This window comes from Portunus trituberculatus, chromosome 9 (assembly GCF_017591435.1).
Source record: "Portunus trituberculatus isolate SZX2019 chromosome 9, ASM1759143v1, whole genome shotgun sequence".
NCBI lineage: Eukaryota > Metazoa > Arthropoda > Malacostraca > Decapoda > Portunidae > Portunus > Portunus trituberculatus.
In genome coordinates this window covers 9,546,357-9,566,613 of record NC_059263.1, presented here as the reverse complement: position 1 = coordinate 9,566,613, position 20,257 = coordinate 9,546,357, and the positions used below count along the sequence as shown (strand labels likewise).

Genomic DNA, 20,257 nt, shown 5'->3' with positions numbered 1-20,257 from the left:
CTTGTATTACTGAAAGGGAACATTCACATTATTTCTCTCCCTCCCTCCCTCCCTCCCTCTCTCTCTCTCTCTCTCTCTCTCTCTCTCTCTCTCTCTCTCTCTCTCTCTCTCTCTCTCTCTCTCTCTCTCTCTCTCTCTCTCTCTCTCCTTCTAGCATTTTTTTCCTTATTATTCTATCCCATTCTTATTCATTCCTAGTCTTATCTCTTCCTCTCTTTCTCTCTATCCCTTTCTTTCTCAATCTTACCCTCTTCCCTTCCTCTTTCCCTTCCCTCCCTTCATCTCTGTCTCTGTCACTCCTTCTCTCAATCTCAAATCTCATCCTTCCTGCTTCCCTCCTTCCCTCCCTGTCTCATTCTACGCTTCCTCCTTCTCCATTTCTATCTCTCTCCATCTTTCTCCCTCCCTTTATCATTCTAAGCCTCCTTTTTTCTCTACCTCACTATATCCCTCTCTGCCTGTCTCCCTTCCTCAGCCTCCTTCCTCCCCCCTTCTCTTCCCTTCCTCCCAAACCCAATACAAAATACCTGTCACCTCGAGTCTAGAGTATATGTGAAGGAGAGAGAGAGTTGGTGGTGCGCATGAGGTAAATATCAAACTACATAAAAAGAAAAGAAATGAAGAAAAAAGAAAAGGAAAGGAAAGAAATAGAGAGAAACTAAGGGAGGAATGAATATGTAGGAGGTAGATATGGAAATAAAGGAACTGAAGTGAATTAGAGAGAGAGAGAGAGAGAGAGAGAGAGAGAGAGAGAGAGAGAGAGAGAGAGAGAGAGAGAGAGAGAGAGAGAGAGAGAGAGAGAGAGAGAGAGAGAGAGAGAGAGATTAAGGAGAAATGAATGTCTAATAATTCATAAGAGGTTGAAGACACAAAGACGAAGAAGAAGAAGAAGAAGAAGAAGAAGAAGAAAAAAAAGGATAAAGAAGAAAAAGAAAAAGAAGAACAAGAACACGAAGAACAAGAACAAGAAGAAGCGAGAAACGAGAAGGAAGAAAGGAAGGAAAGAAAGAAAGAAAGAAGGAAAGAAGGAAAGGAAGGAAGAAACCGAGGAGAAGGAAGATGGAAAAGAAGGAAAGACATGGACAGAAAAATAATAAAAAAAAAAAACTCAGAAATTGGTATAGTTAAAGGAACGAAAAGGGAAAAAAAAGGAAAAAGATTATTGGACTAAAAAAAAACACGAAAGGGAAAAAAAAACAGGAAGAAAAATAAAAAGACTAAAAATAACAAGATTTCTATTATAGGGATGAAGAGGAGAGAGAGAGAGAGAGAGAGAGAGAGAGAGAGAGAGAGAGAGAGAGAGAGAGAGAGAGAGAGAGAGAGAGAGAGAGAGAGAGAGAGAGAGAGAGAGAGAGAGAGAGAGAGAGAAATAAAGCCAGAAATTCATTAAGGCTATTTTTCACATATATTTGCACATTCACAAGTACACGAAAAAAAAAAATAAATAAATAAACAAACAAATAAATGGAAATAGGTAAACAAACAACATACCAGACGCTCACAAACAAACAAACAAAAAAAAAAATAAATAAGATAATAAAAAGAAAGTGTAGGAGAAATACAGACAAGAAAATAAAGAAAAGAAATAGAAAGGATTAAAAAAATGAGCAAAAAAAAAAAAAAAAAAAAAAAAAGAAAACGTGAAATTCGACAAGGTTCTTCTCAATCACGAATGAAGACACGAAGAAAAAAAATGTAAAATGAATGAAAGGAAAATGATAACCAAGGAAGAAAATGGGAAAAAAAGTATACAAGGAAAGGAAAACGAGGGAAGAAAATGAAGAAAAAAAAATGTACGAGAAAAGGAAAACGAGGGAAGAAAAGGAAGGAAAAAATATAGAAAATGATAACGAGCGAAAAAAAAAATGAAGAAAATATACGAGAAAAGGAAAACGAGCGAAGAAAATGAGAGAAAATATACAAAGAAAAGGAAAACGAGCGAAGAAATAAGAAAATATACAAGGAAAATGATAACGAGGGAAGAAAATGAAGAAAAATAAACGAGAAAAGGAAAACGAGCGAAGAAAATGAAGAAAATGTAAAAAGAAAAGGAAAAATTACATCAGTTTTTTTCCGTTTTCTTTGTGGGGAACTGAAGACACGACAGAAAACGAGAGAAAGAAGAAAGAAGAGACCAAAGTTAATAAGGTTTGTTTGGTGAAAGTTAAAATACAAGAAAAAAGAGAGATGAAAGAAAGAAAGAAAAAAAGAAAGAAAAAGAAAAAAATTACTTAAATGAAGTTAGAGAGAGAGAGAGAGAGAGAGAGAGAGAGAGAGAGAGAGAGAGAGAGAGAGTTGTCTGATTTGACGAAAGCAAAGTAGTGTGTGTGTGTGTGTGTGTGTGTGTGTGTGTGTGTGTGTGCATTCAGTAGGTGCTGAGATGATAATGAAGTAAGGTAAGGTAAGGTAAGGTAAATTGGCGGCGTCACACAAGCACTTTTCCGTCTTCTTTTTCCGTCAATTTTGTGACGACTGACAACTTTTGCAGACGGTGGCCGTCACACACAAGCTTGCTTCCGCCTTTGCCGCGCTTGTCGATTGTAAACAAACATGGCTCCTCATTCACCCCAGCAAGCCGCGGCTTTTTTGCACCTTATAATGTAATCAGCTGTTCTGTGATCCCAAAGGCAACGGTGACCTCTAGTGCTCTCTATGAGAAATTCGTCAGTGTGTTTTGTCCACTCCACTGCTCATCTTGGCCAGCTACTTGGAAGTTGCCTTGAAATATTCAAAAGCGTCGCACATTCGCACTCCTGAAATGTACACAAACAACTGAGGAACTTTTCATTGCTAGGCTAGAAGAAAAAAAAATATGTATACAAATATATATTCATCAACTCATTTAAATTTCTTGTCATGATAATAGCATTCTTCCGTTTAACAAAAAAATATTTTTTAATAAAAGTGTTGATTAGAAACCATAGTTCTTATTTTGACTAAAAATTGGCGCTAGACGAAAACGATGCGTTCCGTCTGACTCAAGACGACGGAAAGAGTTGACGGAAGAGTAAAAAGACGACGGAAATCGCCTGAGACGACGGAAAAAGTGCTAGTGTGACGCCGCCTTAAGGTAAGGTAAGGTAAGTTAAGGTAAAGTAAGGTAAGGTAAGGTAAGGTAAGGTAAGGTAAGGTAAGGTAAGGTAAGGTAAGGTAAGGTAAGGTAAGGCGAAGTAAGGTAAGGTAAGGTAAGGTAAGGTAAGGCGAAGTAAGGTGAGGCTAGATTAGGTTGGGTTAGGTTAAGTAAGTTTAGATAAGGAGACACACAATAATCAAATATAACTGCAAACACTGAACAACAAATACACACAAATCAAACTATCGCAAAGTAGGAGGAGGAGGAGGAGGAGGAGGAGGAGACTCTGTATTCCCGTCAGGTGTGGGAGGACAGGTATATATAGAAGTGGCAGTGAGGGGCGGCCACAGCCCTCACAACAGCCTCACGGTGAGCTCACACTCTGCTTCTCTTCTCTTGATCCTTCTCCTCCTCCTCCTCCTCCTCCTCCTCCTCCTCCTCCTCCTCCTCCTCCTCATCATCATCATCATCCTCTACTGCATTCTTTTCTTCCAAACCATTTACCCTTATTAATTCTCCTCCTTCTTCTCTTCTTCTTCTTCTTCCTCCTCCTCCACGTGTCTATCTAACTCTCTCCACCACCACTTCCTCCCTTCCTTCCTCACTTCTTGCTCCACTTCCTCCTCCATCAATAATTCCACCCATGCACACACTCCACCACCACCACCACCACCACCACCAATACCACTACCACCACCACCACCACCACCACCACTGCCACTCTCCATTCATAACATCCACACATCTTGCCTGGAAACTGCATCCGGGAGAAAAATGAGGAGGAGGAGGAGGAGGAGGAAGAAGATAAGAAAGATATTGGTGCTGGTCTTCTTCCCTGCCCCGCCCCCCCCCTCTCTCTCTCTCTCTCTCTATCTATCTATCTATCTATCTCTCTTTCTCTCTCTCACTAACCTAATCCCCATTCGTCAGCAGCATAATGCGACTGCTACTCCTGACGGCGGTGGTGGCGGTGCTGGCGGCCACGAGCACCGCCCTGGAGATCCAAACGGCCGATGTGGCGCCCTTGCTGAATCTAATCCCTGGCGTGCCGCAATTCGAGGCCGCCACGGATGCGCTGGGGCTGCCTGGGCTGGTGGATGTCCTGCCCGCTACACTGATAAGCCCCGAGACAAGCTGGGACAAGGCGCGGGCTGTCCTTGCTGCGACTGGCGTGGCTATCATTGAGGTGAGTGTGTGTGTGTGTGTGTGACTGACAAATATTCAAGCGCGTTAACCTGAAGTAATAGCCTTTTTATACCCGCTACCCGATGCAATGTGGGGTGAGGATTGAGAGAGAGAGAGAGAGAGAGAGAGAGAGAGAGAGAGAGAGAGAGAGAGAGAGAGAGAGAGAGAGAGAGAGAGAGAGAGAGAGAGAGAGAGTGTAGTGGCTGGAGTAGTGAAGGGACTGTTTTCAAAGGCCACAGAGATGACCAGCCAGGTTCTCAATAGTGGTTCTTCTGTTGATAATCTAATAACGTTGTTGATCTGTCACTAGTGCCATAAAAATATATATATATAAAAAAATGCAGTCTTGATAGCAATAGAGAAATAAACTAATAGGGTAACTTCAGTGGTTGCAGTTTATCTTATGAAGCGCAGCGTAGCAGTGGTTCAAAGCAGAGTCCTTTGGTTGCACGATTCTGCGGCGCTTTCAGTCAGTCAGTCAGTCAGTCAGTCAGTCAGTCAGTCATTTAGTCAGTCAGTCAGTTAGCCAGTCAGTCAATCATTCAATCAATCAACAAGCCAGCCAGTCAGACAGCCATTAAGCCTATCAATCAGTCAGTCAGCCAGTCAACCGATCAGTCAGCCAGTCAGCTTGCCAGTTAGTTAATTATTCATTCATTCAGTCAGTCAATCAGTTGATTAGTCGGTCAGTCAGTCAGTCAGTCAGTCAGTCAGTTGGTCAGTCAGTTAGTCAGTCAGTCAGAAACAGTCAATCAATCTCTCAGTCAATCAATCAATCAGTCAGTCAGTCAGCAGTCAGTCAGTCACCCAATCAATCAGTCAGCTAGTCAGTCACTCAGTCACTCAATCTGTTAGTTAATCAGTCAGCCAATCAGCCAGTCAGCCAGTCAATCATTCAGTCAGTTAGATAGTCACTCAATCAATCAGTCAGTCAATCAGTCAGTCAACTAGTCACTCATTCACTCATTCACTCAGTCAGCCAATGAGTCACCGTTCCACCGTGCACAGATCGCTGCTTTCATCGGCTACATCTTCAACTACCTCAACAAAGTCACGGAGATTAACCTGGAGATTCGTGAAGCGAAGGAGGCGGCGGCGGAGGCAGCTGAGGCGGCGGAGGCAGCTGAGGCGGCGGAGGCGGCTGAGGGGGAGGAGGCTGCAGCAGGGGAGGAACGCTTCATTGTCGTGCCCTTCCACAGCCCTGCCGTCAACCCCGTCATAAACCCCCGCCCCAACATCCGCCGCGTGTACCAGCCCCCTGCCGCCCAGTACCACCCATACCCGCACTACGCCCACGGCAAGCAAGCATTCCAACCACGCCCCTACAGAAGACAGAGACGCGAGGAGGCACCCCCAACCCCTCCAGGAAGTGTAGTAGGGGAAGTGTACGAGGCAGGAAGCAAATCCTGTGGCTGCTAAAACGAGTCTTCCTGAAGGAGGCGCGGAAGGAGGCAGCAGCGAAGGAGATAGCACAGGTGATTGATGCGCTGAAGCAGGACATGATGCAGCGGCTGGACGAGGATGGGTGTCTGCAGAAACTCGTGTGCCACCTTCAGGAGAAACCCAAGGAGGAGTTGACGCCTGAGGAGGACATGATGCAGGTGTTCTTCCCGCTGGGACACACGCACGAGCCCTGCAACCCTCAACGCTTCCCCCGCTGCCTCCTTTCCGCCCCCGAGCTGGACGATATGTTAAGAGCCACGCCCAAGAGTAACCTGAACATTCTACCTTGATGACAGCTACGCCCACCACTCATTTCTCATCACTCACGCCCATGGTATTCAGAAACGCTTTGTTCTCTCACCATGACTATTTCCCAAGGCCATAGAGATGATTAACCGGGTTCCCACGAGTGTTTCTCCGGTTCATCATGTAGAAATCTCGTTAATTTTGTCACTCGAATCGTAGAAACATCTCTTAAAAAACTCGTGTAACTTCAACTCTTCTGCTCGGACCTGATCGGAACTGGCATCTAAGTGGGCCCTTTTCTTTAATCGTGTTTGTTGCCCCTGGCCAGATTTCCCCTCTTACATTTAGAAAGAAAAAAAAAATACTGGAGCCTTTTGGAAATAGTAGAGGTGCGGGGAGAAGTGGTTCAGTACATAGGCCAAAACTGTACAGTGTGTGTGTGTGTGTGTGTGTGTGTGTGTGTGTGTGTGTGTGTGTGTGTGTGTGTGTGTGTAAATTACCTATCTGTAATGTAAATCTACCTATTTATCTATGTATGATTGAATATGTATGTATGTATGTATGTATGTAGATATGTGTGTGTATATCTATCCGTCCGTCCGTCTGTCTGTCTAAACGTCGTAGTAATAATGCTGCTGCTGATGATGATGCTGATGATGATAATAATAATATACATCTGAGACAAAAACACAAACCAATTTACCACAAAAAGTAAGAAGCGGAGAATTTGGAGGTTTAGAGAGAGAGAGAGAGAGAGAGAGAGAGAGAGAGAGAGAGAGAGAGAGAGAGAGAGAGAGAGAGAGAGAGAGAGAGAGAGAGAGAGAGAGAGAGAGGAGAGGGAGGAGAGGTAAAGTAGTAGTAGTAGTAGTAGTAGTAGTAGTAGTAGTAGTAGTAGTAGTAGTAGTAGTAGTAGTAGTAGTAGTAGTAGTAGTAGTAGTAGTAGTAGTAGTAGTAGCGATGGTGGTAGTGGTTATGGCGATAATAGTAGTGGTAACTCTCTCTCTCTCTCTCTCTCTCTCTCTCTCTCTCTCTCTCTCTCTCTCTCTCTCTCTCTCTCCAAAAGGACACGGGGACGCCGGCACAGTAGCACGGCAGAAAGTAGAAAGCCCATTACTGACGTCACAATTCTTAAGGCAAGGTAAGGTTAGGTTAGGTTGGGTTGGGTTGGGTTATTTTTGAGGTTAGGTTAGGTTAGGACGGGAAAGATTAGGTTAGGTTAGGTTAGGACGGGAAAGATTAGGTTAAGTTAGGTTAGGACGGGAAAGATTAGGTTAGGTTAGGTTAGGACGGGAAAGATTAGGTTAGGTTAGGTTAGGACGGGAAAGGTTAGGTTAGGTTAGGACGGGAAAGGAGGTTGCAGAAATTAATGGCTGCTGTTTTTGTTCAGTTTTGTCTCAGGTTTTTCATCAACACAATCTCACTGCGCAATGATTTCTATTTTCTCTTATTTCTATTCTCTCCACCTCCCTAAAGCAAGAGTTGCCCAGTGTTCTCTGTCTTTCTTCTTCCTCTCCTCCTCCTAATGCAAGAGTGCAGTGTCTTCAGCTTTTCTACACTCTCCACTTCCCTGATGCCAGAGAGTCGTTAGTGTGTGTGCATGTGTGCGTGGCATCATGAGCACATCCTTCAAAGTCTCGGCGTCACACTTTGCACTATTGTCTTGTCTTGTTGTTTTGTTCGCTACAAAAAGTACAACGTGTGTACTTCATTCTATTTTGCTTTATTATCTATACTGAACACTACATACGTACACATACGTACGTGTTTGTTTCAGCAGTTTGTCCAGCAGTACTAGTCTTCAACATGGGGCCGTCGCCCTGAAAAGGAACACGGCTAGAATTTAGGGGGGATTCATGGAGACCTGTTGCAAATTACATAATTATGTATTTCTAAACAATTTTGAAAATTGAATAAAAAAAAATTGCATCCCTTTCCTGCAGAGTAAAATGTTCTTTTAATTGATCACTTTGTTAAGAAAAATTGTTAATTTACATAATATTGTTACCAATGCAGCTACGTGTGTGTATGTGTGAATGTAGCTGTGCGAAATTGTAATTGTTTGCGCAATATATTATTTTATTTGTTTATTTACTATTTATTAATTTATTTGGATTTGGGAGATGAATAACTGTTAATAACTGATGGAGGGTGAATGGAGACCAAAAGGTTGAGAGCCACGGTCTTGGAGGAAACACTGCGTCTGATGTACAGTGTGCCAGACTAAGTTAATAGATAAATGGAAACTCAAATTAGTTCGCTCTCAACAACAACAACAACAATAATAATGATAACAATAATAATAATAATAATAATAATAATAATAATAATAACGAACTATGAACTCGCTACTCAGGAAATGTCAAGTTGTGCAGTCACGTGACCTGATGACGTCACTTCCACGCCACAAAAAAAAACAATATAAATAAAAAAGAAAAAAGAAAAAGAAAGTGGGCGAGAAACTTACAAAAAAACAGGAATAGAGGAAAGAAATAAGATGTGATAAAACAGGGAGGAGGAGGAGGAGGAGGAGGAGGAGGAGGAGGAGGAGTGGAGGAGACGAGGAAGAGGAGTGACTAAAAATAATGACAGCAGCAGAACAGAAAGAGTGAAGCGTAGTAAAATAATAACAGAATATAAGGAACAGAATAGACAGTAAACACAATTAACAGACCACCACCACCACCACCACCACCACCACCACCATCACCACTACCCAGTCGCTTTCCATATATACCCAATATGCAAAAAAAAAAAAAAAAAAAAAATAAATAAATAAATAAATAAATAAATAAAAAAGCTATCAAACATATGACAAGATCTTCGTAATCCTTGAAAAAAAAAAAAAAATAAATGAATGAATAAATAAAGCTTTAAAACACCAGACATATTAAGAACGCCAGACAAACAACATGTAGTGAAGACAAACTATTTACGTTCATACTCACAAACGTCTTGCTCTCTCACCACCACTATTTTCCAAGGCCACAGAGATGATTAGCCGGGACACGCTTTTACCTTGAGTGTTGTGTACCATTAGACCATTTTTTGACATTAGCAGGGGTCTACGGAGGTCAGAAGATTAATGGCTACAGTTTTCACTATTCTAATCCCCCACATGAGTATCTGAAGCTGTATAAAATCACCAAATAGTAACTAGAATGAATATGGAAACGCGTCATGGTACTGAAAGGGGTTAATAATATAGAAATCTGATCAATCCGCCTCTAGAACCGTAAAAAACACCTTAAAGAACTCGTGTCAATTTAAATAAACCCTTTTGAAACAGTGGAGGCGAAGGACACACGCGTTTGACAATACGAGTCTAATTAAATAAACACGCACCTTTCCACACAGACTGTCACGTGAAGGCCTGAGTGATTGTTACCCTGTAGTTCACCTTACCTTTCTCACACCTGGCACTTATCAACTCTCCTATCTCCTTACCTTGCCTGTACGTCCCTTGCGCTCGTGGGCGGAGGGAGAGGAAGGGTTCGAACAGTGAGTGAAGCAGAGTCAGGTAAATGGAGCAGCCAGTGAACCAGTGAACCACCACGACGTGACACCTGGGAAGAAAAAAAAAAAAAAATGGAACTGAATGTGTGTGTGTGTGTGTGTGTGTGTGTGTGTGTGTGTGTGTGTGTGTGTGTTGGCGAAGGAACACAAAAGAACATAAAGGAAAAAGCGAAGGTTAGGTTAAGTTAAATTAGGTTAGGTTGGGTTAGGTTGGGTTGGGTTGGGTTAGGTTAGCTTAGGTTAGGTTGAGTTGGGTTGAGTTAGGTTAGGTTAGGTTTGGATTGAGTTGAGTTAGGTTAGGTTAGGTTAGGTTTGGGTTGAGTTGAGTTAGGTTAGGTTAGGTTAGGTTAGGCAATGATAGAATGAAATAGTGGTGTTGAATGTGTGTATAAGTGATGAGGGGACCCAAAAGAACAGATAGGAAGAACGGAAAGGGCTTTTGATGAGAGAGAGAGAGAGAGAGAGAGAGAGAGAGAGAGAGAGAGAGAGAGAGAGAGTCCATCCTTCCAATCCATCCACCACCCCACACACGCACACCACCACCACCACCACCACCTTGACACTCGCTGCTGTGAAGGGGGGAGAAAGAGGGAGGTGAGGGAGGGCAGGAGGAGGCCAGGGAGGAGGGAGGGTGGCATCGGTACCTATAAAAGCCTGCCTCAGTACTGCGCCGCCCTTCCTGCCAGCCTCCACAACGCTCCTACCCACTCCACCTGCACCTCCACCATCACGCCATCTCACCTGTGCCCACCTGTGCCCACCTGTCCTCCTGTGCCCACCTGTCCACCTGTGTCCACGTGTCCACCTTCCTGTGCTGCATCTGTCCTACTTCCACCTCTCTCTCTCTCTCTTTCTCTAGGTAATGTGGTGTGACTGTTGTTGTTGTTGTTGTTGTTGTTGTTAATATTATTATTATTATTATTATTATCATTATTGTCCTTGTTGGTGTTTGTGAGTGCGTGACGTTTATTCATTATGACGTTAAGGAAAATTAATGGTGGTGGTGGTGGTGGTGGTGGTGGTGGTGGTGGTGGTGGGTAGTAGTAGTAGTAGTAGTAGTAGTAGTAGTAGTAGTAGTAGTAGTAGTAGTAGTAGTAGTAGTACTAGTGGTGGTGGATGTGGTGGTGGTAGTAGTAGTAGTAGTAGTAGTAGTAGTAGTAGTAGTAGTAGTATAGTAGTGGTGGTGGTGGTGATGGCAGTCGTAACAAAAATAACAAAAAAACATGCTGTAATACTGACAAGAGAGGAGGAAGAGGAAGAGGAAGAGGAAGAGGAGGAGGAAGAGCTTTCCCTCACTAGTACTCCCCTGGTTACCTAATGAGAGAAAACGGGAATGCTGTGTCCACCACCACCACCACCACGACCACCACCACCACCACTACTACCACCACCTAACCTAACCTAACCTAACCTTCTGCTGCCACTCCTTCAGATGTCGGTGCTGGCGGTGTGGGGGGCGGCGACCTCCCTCCTCGCCGCCGCCGTTGATGGCCTGGCTATCCTGCCCCGACCCGGCCTGCCTATAGTCGGCGCCAACTCCCCCATCGCCGCCCTTCCCGTGGCCGCCCTCTTGGCCCTGGAGGTAAGAAGAGGAGGAGGAGGAGGAGGAGGAGGAGAATAGTAATGATTTTATTGTTAGTTATGAGTGGTGGAATAGTAGTAGTAGTAGTAGTAGTAGTTTTTATATTATGGCCTATAGCGCCTGTAGTTTTTAGTTGAAGAGTATGGGAAGCACTGTCCAGCTTCCGCCCACTAGTGGCGCAGGAAATTTTATTGATAGTGGTACCCATATTAGGACCCATATCACCACCCAAGCATCTTTTGTGTAAGGCAATTACACCTCCACCTAGAACCTGAGTATCACGGTTGTCGTGATCCAAACTGTTGCACGTTGCACAAATTGACAGAGACACAGAGACGTTGCACAAATTCTCTTCCTACTGGCTATAAATAGTCAAAAGTTTTTTTTATTTTTAATTAACAAAAATAATATTTATACACAAGTTGTTCGATACGGCGCCGATATATAACAATCACAACTCCTTCTGTTGCCTTCTCCACTGCAGATCATTACAATTTCCCTTACAAAAATCCATAAGAATTACTTTAATCTCGTGTATATTCTCACATCAGAACGGATTCCACCTCAACGTTGTCCACTATATCCTCATAACGTAGTACAATATCTGAACACTGCTTTATTTATCAGTAAATCTCATATGTAGTAAGTACAACATTTCCCCTTTCAACCAGCTACCCATATATAAGAATGACCTTTGCTTGGTACATGAATGCAAGCAACCATCGTAACGCACCACTAAATGTATTACCATACACATATAATTACCTGACTCCGTTCACGAAAATGACAACGTAACACCCCCGAATATAATGACAAATATTGATATTTCCACATAAGTAACTTCACTCAACGAATCTCTTTCTCTTGGTAGCCATACATAGAACTACGTTAACCTCGTACACCAATACACACAAGTAAATATGTTGTGTAACTTATTCGTCAGAGCAACACACATGCCCACACGTACGTAGCTGTACACAAGATCCTTTACTCATAAATGAAAATGCAAGTATATAACGACGTCATTATGAACCAAGTACAAACACATAAACCATACTAAAATAATACCTAAACCTCCTATCATGATTCCTCCTCCATTCTAATTTACCTCAAAAGAATGCATTGCAACTCATAGCTCCACTTACTGTTTATATGAAGTACAAAACGGTCATGCCATCCACATCTATATGCAGCCTAGGGCGGCCCACTTAGAGCCGCTTCCGCTTTCGTCTCTCTCTTTCCCCAATGCCTTTACAATTTTCCTTCTGGAACTTTATGGAGGTGTGTCTTGACCTACACAACATGCCTCTCAAATGTTCCGTTCACCAATCAAGTACAAGCTCACGTGAACCCCACGTGTGGTATCAACAACATCTAAGAACGACAACATCAAAGGATGTTTACCTGACCTGGGCTGGCATGGGTCATTAACTGTTTTCTTTTGATCCTCCAGCCCTTCTTAATCTCTTTTATGGCTCGGTACGACAACACACAACGTACTGGCAAACTATCATACATCCATATTTTCTTTAGTTCTTGTTTCTTCATATTTCTCATATTTCAATTATGATGTGGGCATCCGACACGGTGACATGTAGATAACTTTAAACCACTCGACAAATGACAAAGTTTGAAGCCTGTACGTGGTGGGATTCGAACCTAATGCTGGACTCACACATACACAATTGTGGTGCCCTTTGCACCCACGCTCCTCCGTCTCCCCGCCACACCTGAAGAGTGGCTACAGGTCTCCAAGGATTTCGAACAGAAATGGCACCTCCCTCACTGCATAGGCTCTCTGGATGGCAAGCATATCCGTATACAGATGGTAGAGCGAGGTGAGAGAGCCGACTGGCGTGAACATGTCGCCTGTGACGGTTGGCGGGAGCGCCGGTGCTGCCTTCTACATACGTCACCACAGTTTCCGCCGCCCCTGCCGCCCCTCGCGGCCCGCAAGGGGGCGATGGTGCAACGATAGCCCCGTACTATTCGCTCCTGTCGCCCATTTCGCCCCGATATTCCCCGATAGCTACGCCGTTTGACATTTGTCAGCCAGTCGGCTGAAAATTTTGAACAGGTTCAAAATTTTTGCCCCGATGCCCGGACATCCCCCGCAACGCCCGCATGCGCCGTACGTTGCCCGATGACCCCCGAAACACGCCGATCACGCACGATTGATGCCCCGATAGTGATTTTTCGTCTCCCGATGCCAAATTTCAGCCATCGTGCCTGTCGGGGCACCACGATCGTGTATGTGTGAGTCCAGCATATGGGGCGATGCAATTTGCAAATGAGGGTGTTGTCGGGGGTTCGTCGGGGGTTCATCGCCCCTGTCGCGCCGAAACGAGCGTAACATCATTTCATGTCGGGGCGACAGTGCCACGTTACGTGCGACGCCACCCCGATCACTCCCCCGATATGCCCGATAATCATGTCTTTCCCGGCTCTCGGCCCTGTCCTGTATAATCGGGAACAATCGTGCACTTTTTAACCCCGATTCCATTCGTGCCTGTCGGGACACCACAATCGTGTATGTGTGAGTCCAGCATAAGCATGGTCTGCCCGATCCCACGCTCACCACCCGGTAATAGTGGTAGTTGTAGTAATAATAGTAGGAGTAGGTAATAGTAGTAGTAATTAAAGAAAAATAACCATAACCAACAAAACCACCACACACACACACACACACACACACACACACACACACACATAAACCACTGATTCACCACCACCACCACCACCACCATCTGACCACAGCCGTCCTTCATCCCTCCGTCAGGCCGCTGTGTTGCTGGGGCTGCTGCAGAACGGGTGGCGCACGATAACCCCGGACGAGTGGGAGCGTCTGGCGGACAAGGAAAACTATGAAACCGTGTACGACTACGACTACGCCGAACCGTACAGGCAACTGGTCTACTTCCCCGCGAGCGCTCCTGACGACAGTGAAGCTTACTTCGACTCAGCGGAGGAGCACGGGGAGGAGGAACACAACAGGAGAGTATCACTGAACACTCCCTATGGGGCCTACCCTCACTACCCACCACCACAGAACCCATACCATCAAGCACCACACCCTTCGCACCATCACAACGCGTACCAGCACCCACAGGCTCTTCCCTACCACCGCTACAAGAGAAACATAAAGAACCTCAATTTGGACACAGGACTGGAGGAGATCACAATGGCGGTGGAGGCGTTAGAAGTGGAGGAGGATCGGGAGAGAGTAGCGGAGGAGATGAAGGAGCTAAGCGGGCAGGTCCTGAGGCTCGATAGGGACCACTGCCTCCTCAAGCTTCTGTGTCACCTGCAGAAGAAGCCACAGGAGGAGAGGGACACCCAGGACAAGACGCTGCTTAATGTGTTTGGGGTCCGTGTGGCCAGAGAGGACCTGTCGTGTGGTGATGAGTTCCCGCAGTGCCCCGTGGAGGAGGTGCAGCTGGTGGAGGCTTTCTCTTACCTGTGGCAGCTGCAGAACGATGTCTAAAGAGTGATAAGGAGAAGGAGTGGCAGGAGTGTTTAATTTATATACGAATGTTTGTATCATTTTGTTATACGTGTTATTGTTGATTTTGTTGATACCAGTACTTGATCTCTCTCTCTCTCTCTCTCTCTCTCTCTCTCTCTCTCTCTCTCTCTCTTCGGTGGTGTGTAAACTAATTTGTGTTAATGTATAAAGACAAAACTCATTCACCTGTTTGTTTTATATACTTGTCAGTGTGTGTGTGTGTGTGTGTGTGTGTGTGTGTGTGTGTGTTTCACTGTTTGATCTGCTGCAGTCTCTGACGAGACAGCCAGACGTTACCCTACGGAACGAGCTCAGAGCTCATTATTTCCGATCTTGGGATAAGCCTGAGACCAGGCACACACCACACACCGGGACAACAAGGTCACAACTCCTCGATTTACATCCCGTACCTACTCACTGCTAGGTGAACACCACCTACACGTCAAAGGAGACACACCCAAATATCTCCACCCGGCCGGGGAATCGAACCCCGGTCCTCTGGCTGTGAAGCCAGCGCTCTAACCACTGAGCTACCGGGCGTGTGTGTGTGTGTGTGTGTGTGAGAGAGAGAGAGAGAGAGAGAGAGAGAGAGAGAGAGAGAGAGAGAGAGAGAGAGAGAGAGAGAGAGAGAGAGAGAGAGAGAGAGAGAGAATGAATACCTGTCAACACCACCACAACCACCACCACCACCACCACCACCACCACCACCACCACAACATCAACAAACCAAACCAAACCCAACCCCATTAATTAAAACCACATCACACAACCAGAGACAACGAAGAAGAGAAAAGGAGACAATAGAAAGGAGAGAAAGGAGAGACAGAGAAAGGCACCCCCCCCAACTGACCCCTCCCCCCTCCCACCAACCCAAACACCCCTCTAAACCCCCCCAAAGATCATATAACAGCCAGCACCCCACAGTCTAGCCTCACTCACTACCAGCACCCTAACCTAACCTAACCTAACCACAACCTATCTATTCTAACGTCATTCCTGCAGCTATGGAGTCCAGGAACGCCTCTACACTTATACTGGTGGTGGTGGCGCTGCTGGGGTTTCTTCAGGGTGTCAGCGCGTATCCTCTTGATCCTAATGTCGTAGCACAACTGCAGCCCCCCAAGGATTTCTTCGCCAGCCCGTTCTTCAATGCCTGGGCTCGTATCATTTTGGCTGGCTTCGGGTTTTCCTTCCTCACCGTGAGTCTGAGTTTGTTAGTGGTGGTGGTGGTGGTGGTGGTGGTCTATCTTCCTCTTTATCTCATGCAGTCTTCCCATTCTTCATCACTCTACCTCTCCTCTCCTATTCCAGACAGAGCTTTATTTCGTAGTGGTTGTGCTGTACTGTGTGTGTGTGTGTGTGTGTGTGTTCCAGATAACTTCAAATACTTCATAGATAGGTCTCTTTCCTCTCCGTATCTCAGCCTTCACCACCCTACACTACAGCCTTGCCCATCTCCCCCTATTCCATGCAGGCATCCGGCGTAATTCTGGCGATCAAGAGGAAGGAGAACAAACTGGCGAACCTAGAAGACTACTATGACCAGCTGGAGGAATACTTCGCTGAGGGGCCTGACTTCTTCCCTGAGGACTTCCCTGACGTGTTCCCTCTGCCCAACGATTTCCCTACGCACGACTTTCCCTTCCCCGCTGAGCTGCCAGGCCCCGGTGGTTGGTTCGCGTCTGATTACCTACGACCGGACGATTCGGGTTTCTTCAGACGCAGCGATGATTCTGACGGGCAACCTCCTTCTGTGAGTCCTCTCCGCCGCCGAAGGAGATCCATAAAAGCTCCTCTCATATCCCCAGACCTGCAGGAGGCGATACAGAAGGCCTTACAAGCCGAGGACACGCAGGAGATGGTGGCAAAGACAGCGGAGTTAGTACAGGATGTCGTGGAGAGGCTGGACGAGGATGGGTGTCTCCTGAAGCTTCTGTGCCGCCTTCAGGAGAAACCCAAGGACGCCCGTATTGTTGAGGAGGAGGTGCTACTGAACCTCTACAGCCTCAACGCCCCCAAAGGATCCCCAGAGTGCGGCCAGGAGTCCCACAAGTGTTTCCTGAAGGAGTCGCTGCTGGAGGAAGCCTTCTTGTGGGGTGTCAATGCCTCCTAAGGGCGTGACTTGTTAAATTACGTGTGAATGATTTGTGTTTTCTGTATAATCATGTTTTAGTGTTGTGCTGATATGAGTATTTATTGCAAGGCCCCCCACCCCCCCCTCTCTCTCTCTCTCTCTCTCTCTCTCTCTCTCTCTCTCTCTCTCTCTCTTGTATTTAATAAACAAGGTAAAAAAAAATAATTTACTCCGATTCTTTTCCTTCACATCGACATTTGTCCCAGACTTTTGGTTCACTCAGGGACGCCTTTAGGGAACTGGCGATCAAGTGGGCGTTTTTTTTTTTTTTTTTTTTCTTATTTGTTGTCCTTGGCCAGCTTCCACTATTCAAAAAAAAAATCTTAATGCACGGAGAGAGAGAGAGAGAGAGAGAGAGAGAGAGAGAGAGAGAGAGAGAGAGAGAGAGAGAGAGAGAGAGAGAGAGAGAGAGTGTCACATTAATACATAAAGCAGGAAGACACTGAAGCAACTTGATGAATAAACATAGAAATTGTGATAAAACTTACAAGACAGAGAGAGAGAGAGAGAGAGAGAGAGAGAGAGGGAGAGGGAGAGAGGAGAGAGGGAGGAGGTAGCAACAACTCTCCCTCTCTCTCTCTCCCTCCCCAGCTTCAACATGCATATAGCGGAGAGATATACACGTTCTTCCATCATTCTGAGATCTGCCTTCCTATCTTGGCCAGCCTCACACCAAACCCAGCCTGTCCATCTCTCTCTCTCTCTCTCTCCATCTCCACGTTCACCAATCAGCACATCTCTCTTCCTTTCATCCTAACACTCACATAAACACACACCTAACTCATCTCCTATCCTTTAAACATCCTGCACATCCTACTTATTAATCCCAATGGTGTGTAGGACAAGCATATCCTTTCCTCTCCTCCTGCCTTCCCTCCTCCTCCTCCTGCTGACGGCGCTGGGGGAGGTGCAGGCGCAGGAGGTGGTGGAGGTCCATCTGACGGATCTCCTGTCGGGGTTGCTGCCTCTCAAAGGATTCACGCCCTCAGAAATTGGGGGTATTCGAGGATCCTTCTTCACTTTAGGTTTGGGAATGTTGCAGGTGAGTGTGTGTGTGTGTGTGTGTGTGTGTGTGTGTGTGTGTGTGTGTGTGTGTGTGTGTGTGTGTGTTATCCTTTCTTTTCTTTTTTTTTCATGGTTTCGCTTGTTTCTTTTCTATCTTTATTGGTCTCTCTCTCTCTCTCTCTCTCTCTCTCTCTCTCTCTCTCTCTCTCTCTCTCTGTTTTCTTCGTCTTAATCCTCGTTACCTCAGCTTTTTTTTTTTTGTCCTTTTGTTCTTTCTGTTCCTGTTCTTGTGATTGCTTACTCTTGGTCTTCTTTCCTTCCTTCCTTACTCCTTCTCCTTCTCCTCTTTCTGCTTCTATTCATATTCTCTGTTCTGTCCACAATTTTTCATTTTTCCTTCTTCTCTACTTTTTTTTCCAACACACACACACACACACACACACACACACACACACACCGCGTAGTGTAGTGGTTAGCACGCTCGACTCACAATCGAGAGGGCCGTGTTGAGTCCCGGCGCGGCGAGGCAACTGGGTAAGCCTCTTAATGTGTGGGGTGTGTTCACCTAGCAGTAAATAGGTACGGGATGTAACTCGAATGGGTTGTGGCCTCGCTTTCCCGGTGTGTGGAGTGTGTTGTGGTCTCAGTCCTACCCGAAGATCGGTCTATGAGCTCTGAGCTCGCTCCGTAATGGGTGACCAGCAGATGACCGTGGTAAATTACACATCCTACTTATTGAAGCAGTGATAATGAGAAATAAGAACAAACTAGTTTCCGCTACAAAATTTACTAACCATACACACACACACACACACATACACACGGCCCGGTAGCTCAGTGGTTAGAGCGCTGGCTTCACAAGCCAGAGGACCGGGGTTCGATTCCCCGGCCGGGTGGAGATATTTGGGTGTGTCTCCTTTGACGTGTAGGTGGTGTTCACCTAGCAGTGAGTAGGTACGGGATGTAAATCGAGGAGTTGTGACCTTATTGTCCCGGTGTGTGGTGTGTGCCTGGTCTCAGGCCTATCCCAAGATCGGAAATAATGAGCTCTGAGCTCGTTCCGTAGGGTAACGTCTGGCTGTCTCGTCAGAGACTGCAGCAGATCAAACAGTGAATTACACATACCCTAACACCCTGTCCTCTCCTCTCCAGACCGCGGCCTTGATCTATTTCGCCAAGAAGAAGTACCGGGTGATGGCGGAGAAGGCTGGCGGCGGTGACGGAGACGAAGACGAAGACGCCGACGGAGACATGATGGAGGAGTTCCTTAGCGGGGTGATGGACGCAGTGGAGGGCATCAGGCAAGGCCCGCAGGTGACAAGGGCTCCTCCCACTCTCCCTCTCGTCTTCCAGCGGTCGTTCCTCACGCAGAAGAGATCCATAAGAGCACCTCCACCTTCAGAAGACTTGTGGGAGTTGTTGGGCGGATTACTACTGCCGAAGGACAAGCAGGAGGTGGCAGTGAACACAGTCAAGTTAATACAGGATGTCGTGGAGAGGATGGAGCAGAATGGGTGTCTCCTGAAGCTTCTGTGCCGTCTTCAGGAGAAACCCAAGGGCGTCCGTACCGTTGAGGAGGAGGTGCTACTAAGCCTCTACAGTCTCAACGCCCCCAAAGGATCACCAGAATGCGGCCAGGGGTCCCACAAGTGTTTCCTGAAGGAGGAGGACGCTTTGTCGTTATTATGGGGTGTGAGGAAAGGTCTTTAGTTGTATTCACCTAGTTGTAATTTTACAGGGCCTGGGTATCATACTCGTGTGGCCCCGTCTCCATATCTACACACATCCAACTTTCCTTTAAAACTATGCACACTCCTCGCTGACACCACCTCCTCACTCAAACTATTCCACACCTCCACACATCTTTGTGGGAAACTATATTTCTTCACATCCTTCAAGCATATTCCCTTGGCTATCTTTTTACTATGCGATCTTGTAGTTCTATTTAAATTTTCCTCTCTCAACATCATTTGCTCATTATCCACTTCATCCAAACCGTTCAACAGTTTATAAACCTGTATTAAATCTCCTCTTTCTCTTCTTTGTTCCAAGGTAAGCAAATTCATTTCTTTTAATCTCTCCTCATAGGTCATTTCTGCCAATTCCGGAACCATTTTTGTTGCCATTCTCTGCAATCTCTCCAACTTCCTTATATGCTTCTTTTTATAAGGGGACCAAACCACTCCAGCATATTCCAATCTTGGTCTAATTACCGTACTAATTAATTTCTTCATCATATCTTTATCCATATAATGAAAGGCTAATCCAATATTTTTTATCAAATTATACGTTTCTCCAAACATCTTATCAATATGAGCCTCAAACTGCCCATGGTCTTGTATTATCACTCCCAAATCCTTTTCCTTTTCCACCTTTTTCAACACTACTTCTTCACCCATCTTGTATGACCCTCTTGGCCGTCTTCCACTCTTCCCCATCTCCATCACATGACTTTTGCTCAGATTAAATTCCATCTCCCACCTCTTGCTCCACTCCCAAATCCTATCCAGATCTGCCTGTAAAATTTCACAATCTTCTTCACTCTTCACACACCTACACAACTTTGTGTGT

The 20,257-nt window shown here is 45.6% G+C and overlaps 3 protein-coding genes across 3 annotated transcripts; all 3 read left to right on the top strand.

Moving 5' to 3' along the window:
• The first annotated feature begins 3,423 nt into the window (after positions 1-3,423).
• Positions 3,424-6,434, top strand: LOC123501620. The gene is made up of 3 exons (XM_045250574.1): positions 3,424-3,442; positions 4,007-4,259; positions 5,267-6,434. Exons 2-3 carry the CDS (start codon positions 4,011-4,013, stop codon positions 5,675-5,677), a joined length of 660 nt encoding a protein of 219 aa, XP_045106509.1. The 5' UTR covers positions 3,424-3,442; positions 4,007-4,010; the 3' UTR covers positions 5,678-6,434.
• Positions 6,435-10,121: 3,687 nt separating this feature from the next.
• On the top strand, positions 10,122-19,396 carry LOC123501708. Its single transcript, XM_045250713.1, has 7 exons — positions 10,122-10,319; positions 10,893-11,042; positions 13,822-14,520; positions 15,663-15,746; positions 15,971-16,638; positions 17,486-17,723; positions 18,839-19,396. The coding sequence occupies exons 2-7, from the start codon at positions 10,893-10,895 to the stop codon at positions 19,394-19,396; spliced, it is 2,397 nt and encodes a 798-aa protein (XP_045106648.1). The 5' UTR covers positions 10,122-10,319.
• LOC123501613 lies at positions 15,465-16,726 on the top strand. The gene is made up of 2 exons (XM_045250561.1): positions 15,465-15,746; positions 16,022-16,726. Exons 1-2 carry the CDS (start codon positions 15,552-15,554, stop codon positions 16,658-16,660), a joined length of 834 nt encoding a protein of 277 aa, XP_045106496.1. The 5' UTR covers positions 15,465-15,551; the 3' UTR covers positions 16,661-16,726.
• Positions 19,397-20,257: the final 861 nt, after the last annotated feature.

Excerpts from the sequence above, each read along its gene's own strand:
- LOC123501620 (XM_045250574.1), top strand. The coding sequence starts at position 4,011 with ATGCGACTGCTACTCCTGACGGCGGTGGTGGCGGTGCTGGCGGCCACG. Across the intron at positions 4,260-5,266 it reads CTGGCGTGGCTATCATTGAG|ATCGCTGCTTTCATCGGCTA; the intron begins GTGAGTGTGTGT and ends CACCGTGCACAG.
- LOC123501708 (XM_045250713.1), top strand. The coding sequence starts at position 10,893 with ATGTCGGTGCTGGCGGTGTGGGGGGCGGCGACCTCCCTCCTCGCCGCC. Across the intron at positions 15,747-15,970 it reads TCGGGTTTTCCTTCCTCACC|CCTTCACCACCCTACACTAC; the intron begins GTGAGTCTGAGT and ends TCCGTATCTCAG. Across the intron at positions 17,724-18,838 it reads TAGGTTTGGGAATGTTGCAG|ACCGCGGCCTTGATCTATTT; the intron begins GTGAGTGTGTGT and ends TCTCCTCTCCAG.
- LOC123501613 (XM_045250561.1), top strand. The coding sequence starts at position 15,552 with ATGGAGTCCAGGAACGCCTCTACACTTATACTGGTGGTGGTGGCGCTG. Across the intron at positions 15,747-16,021 it reads TCGGGTTTTCCTTCCTCACC|GCATCCGGCGTAATTCTGGC; the intron begins GTGAGTCTGAGT and ends TATTCCATGCAG.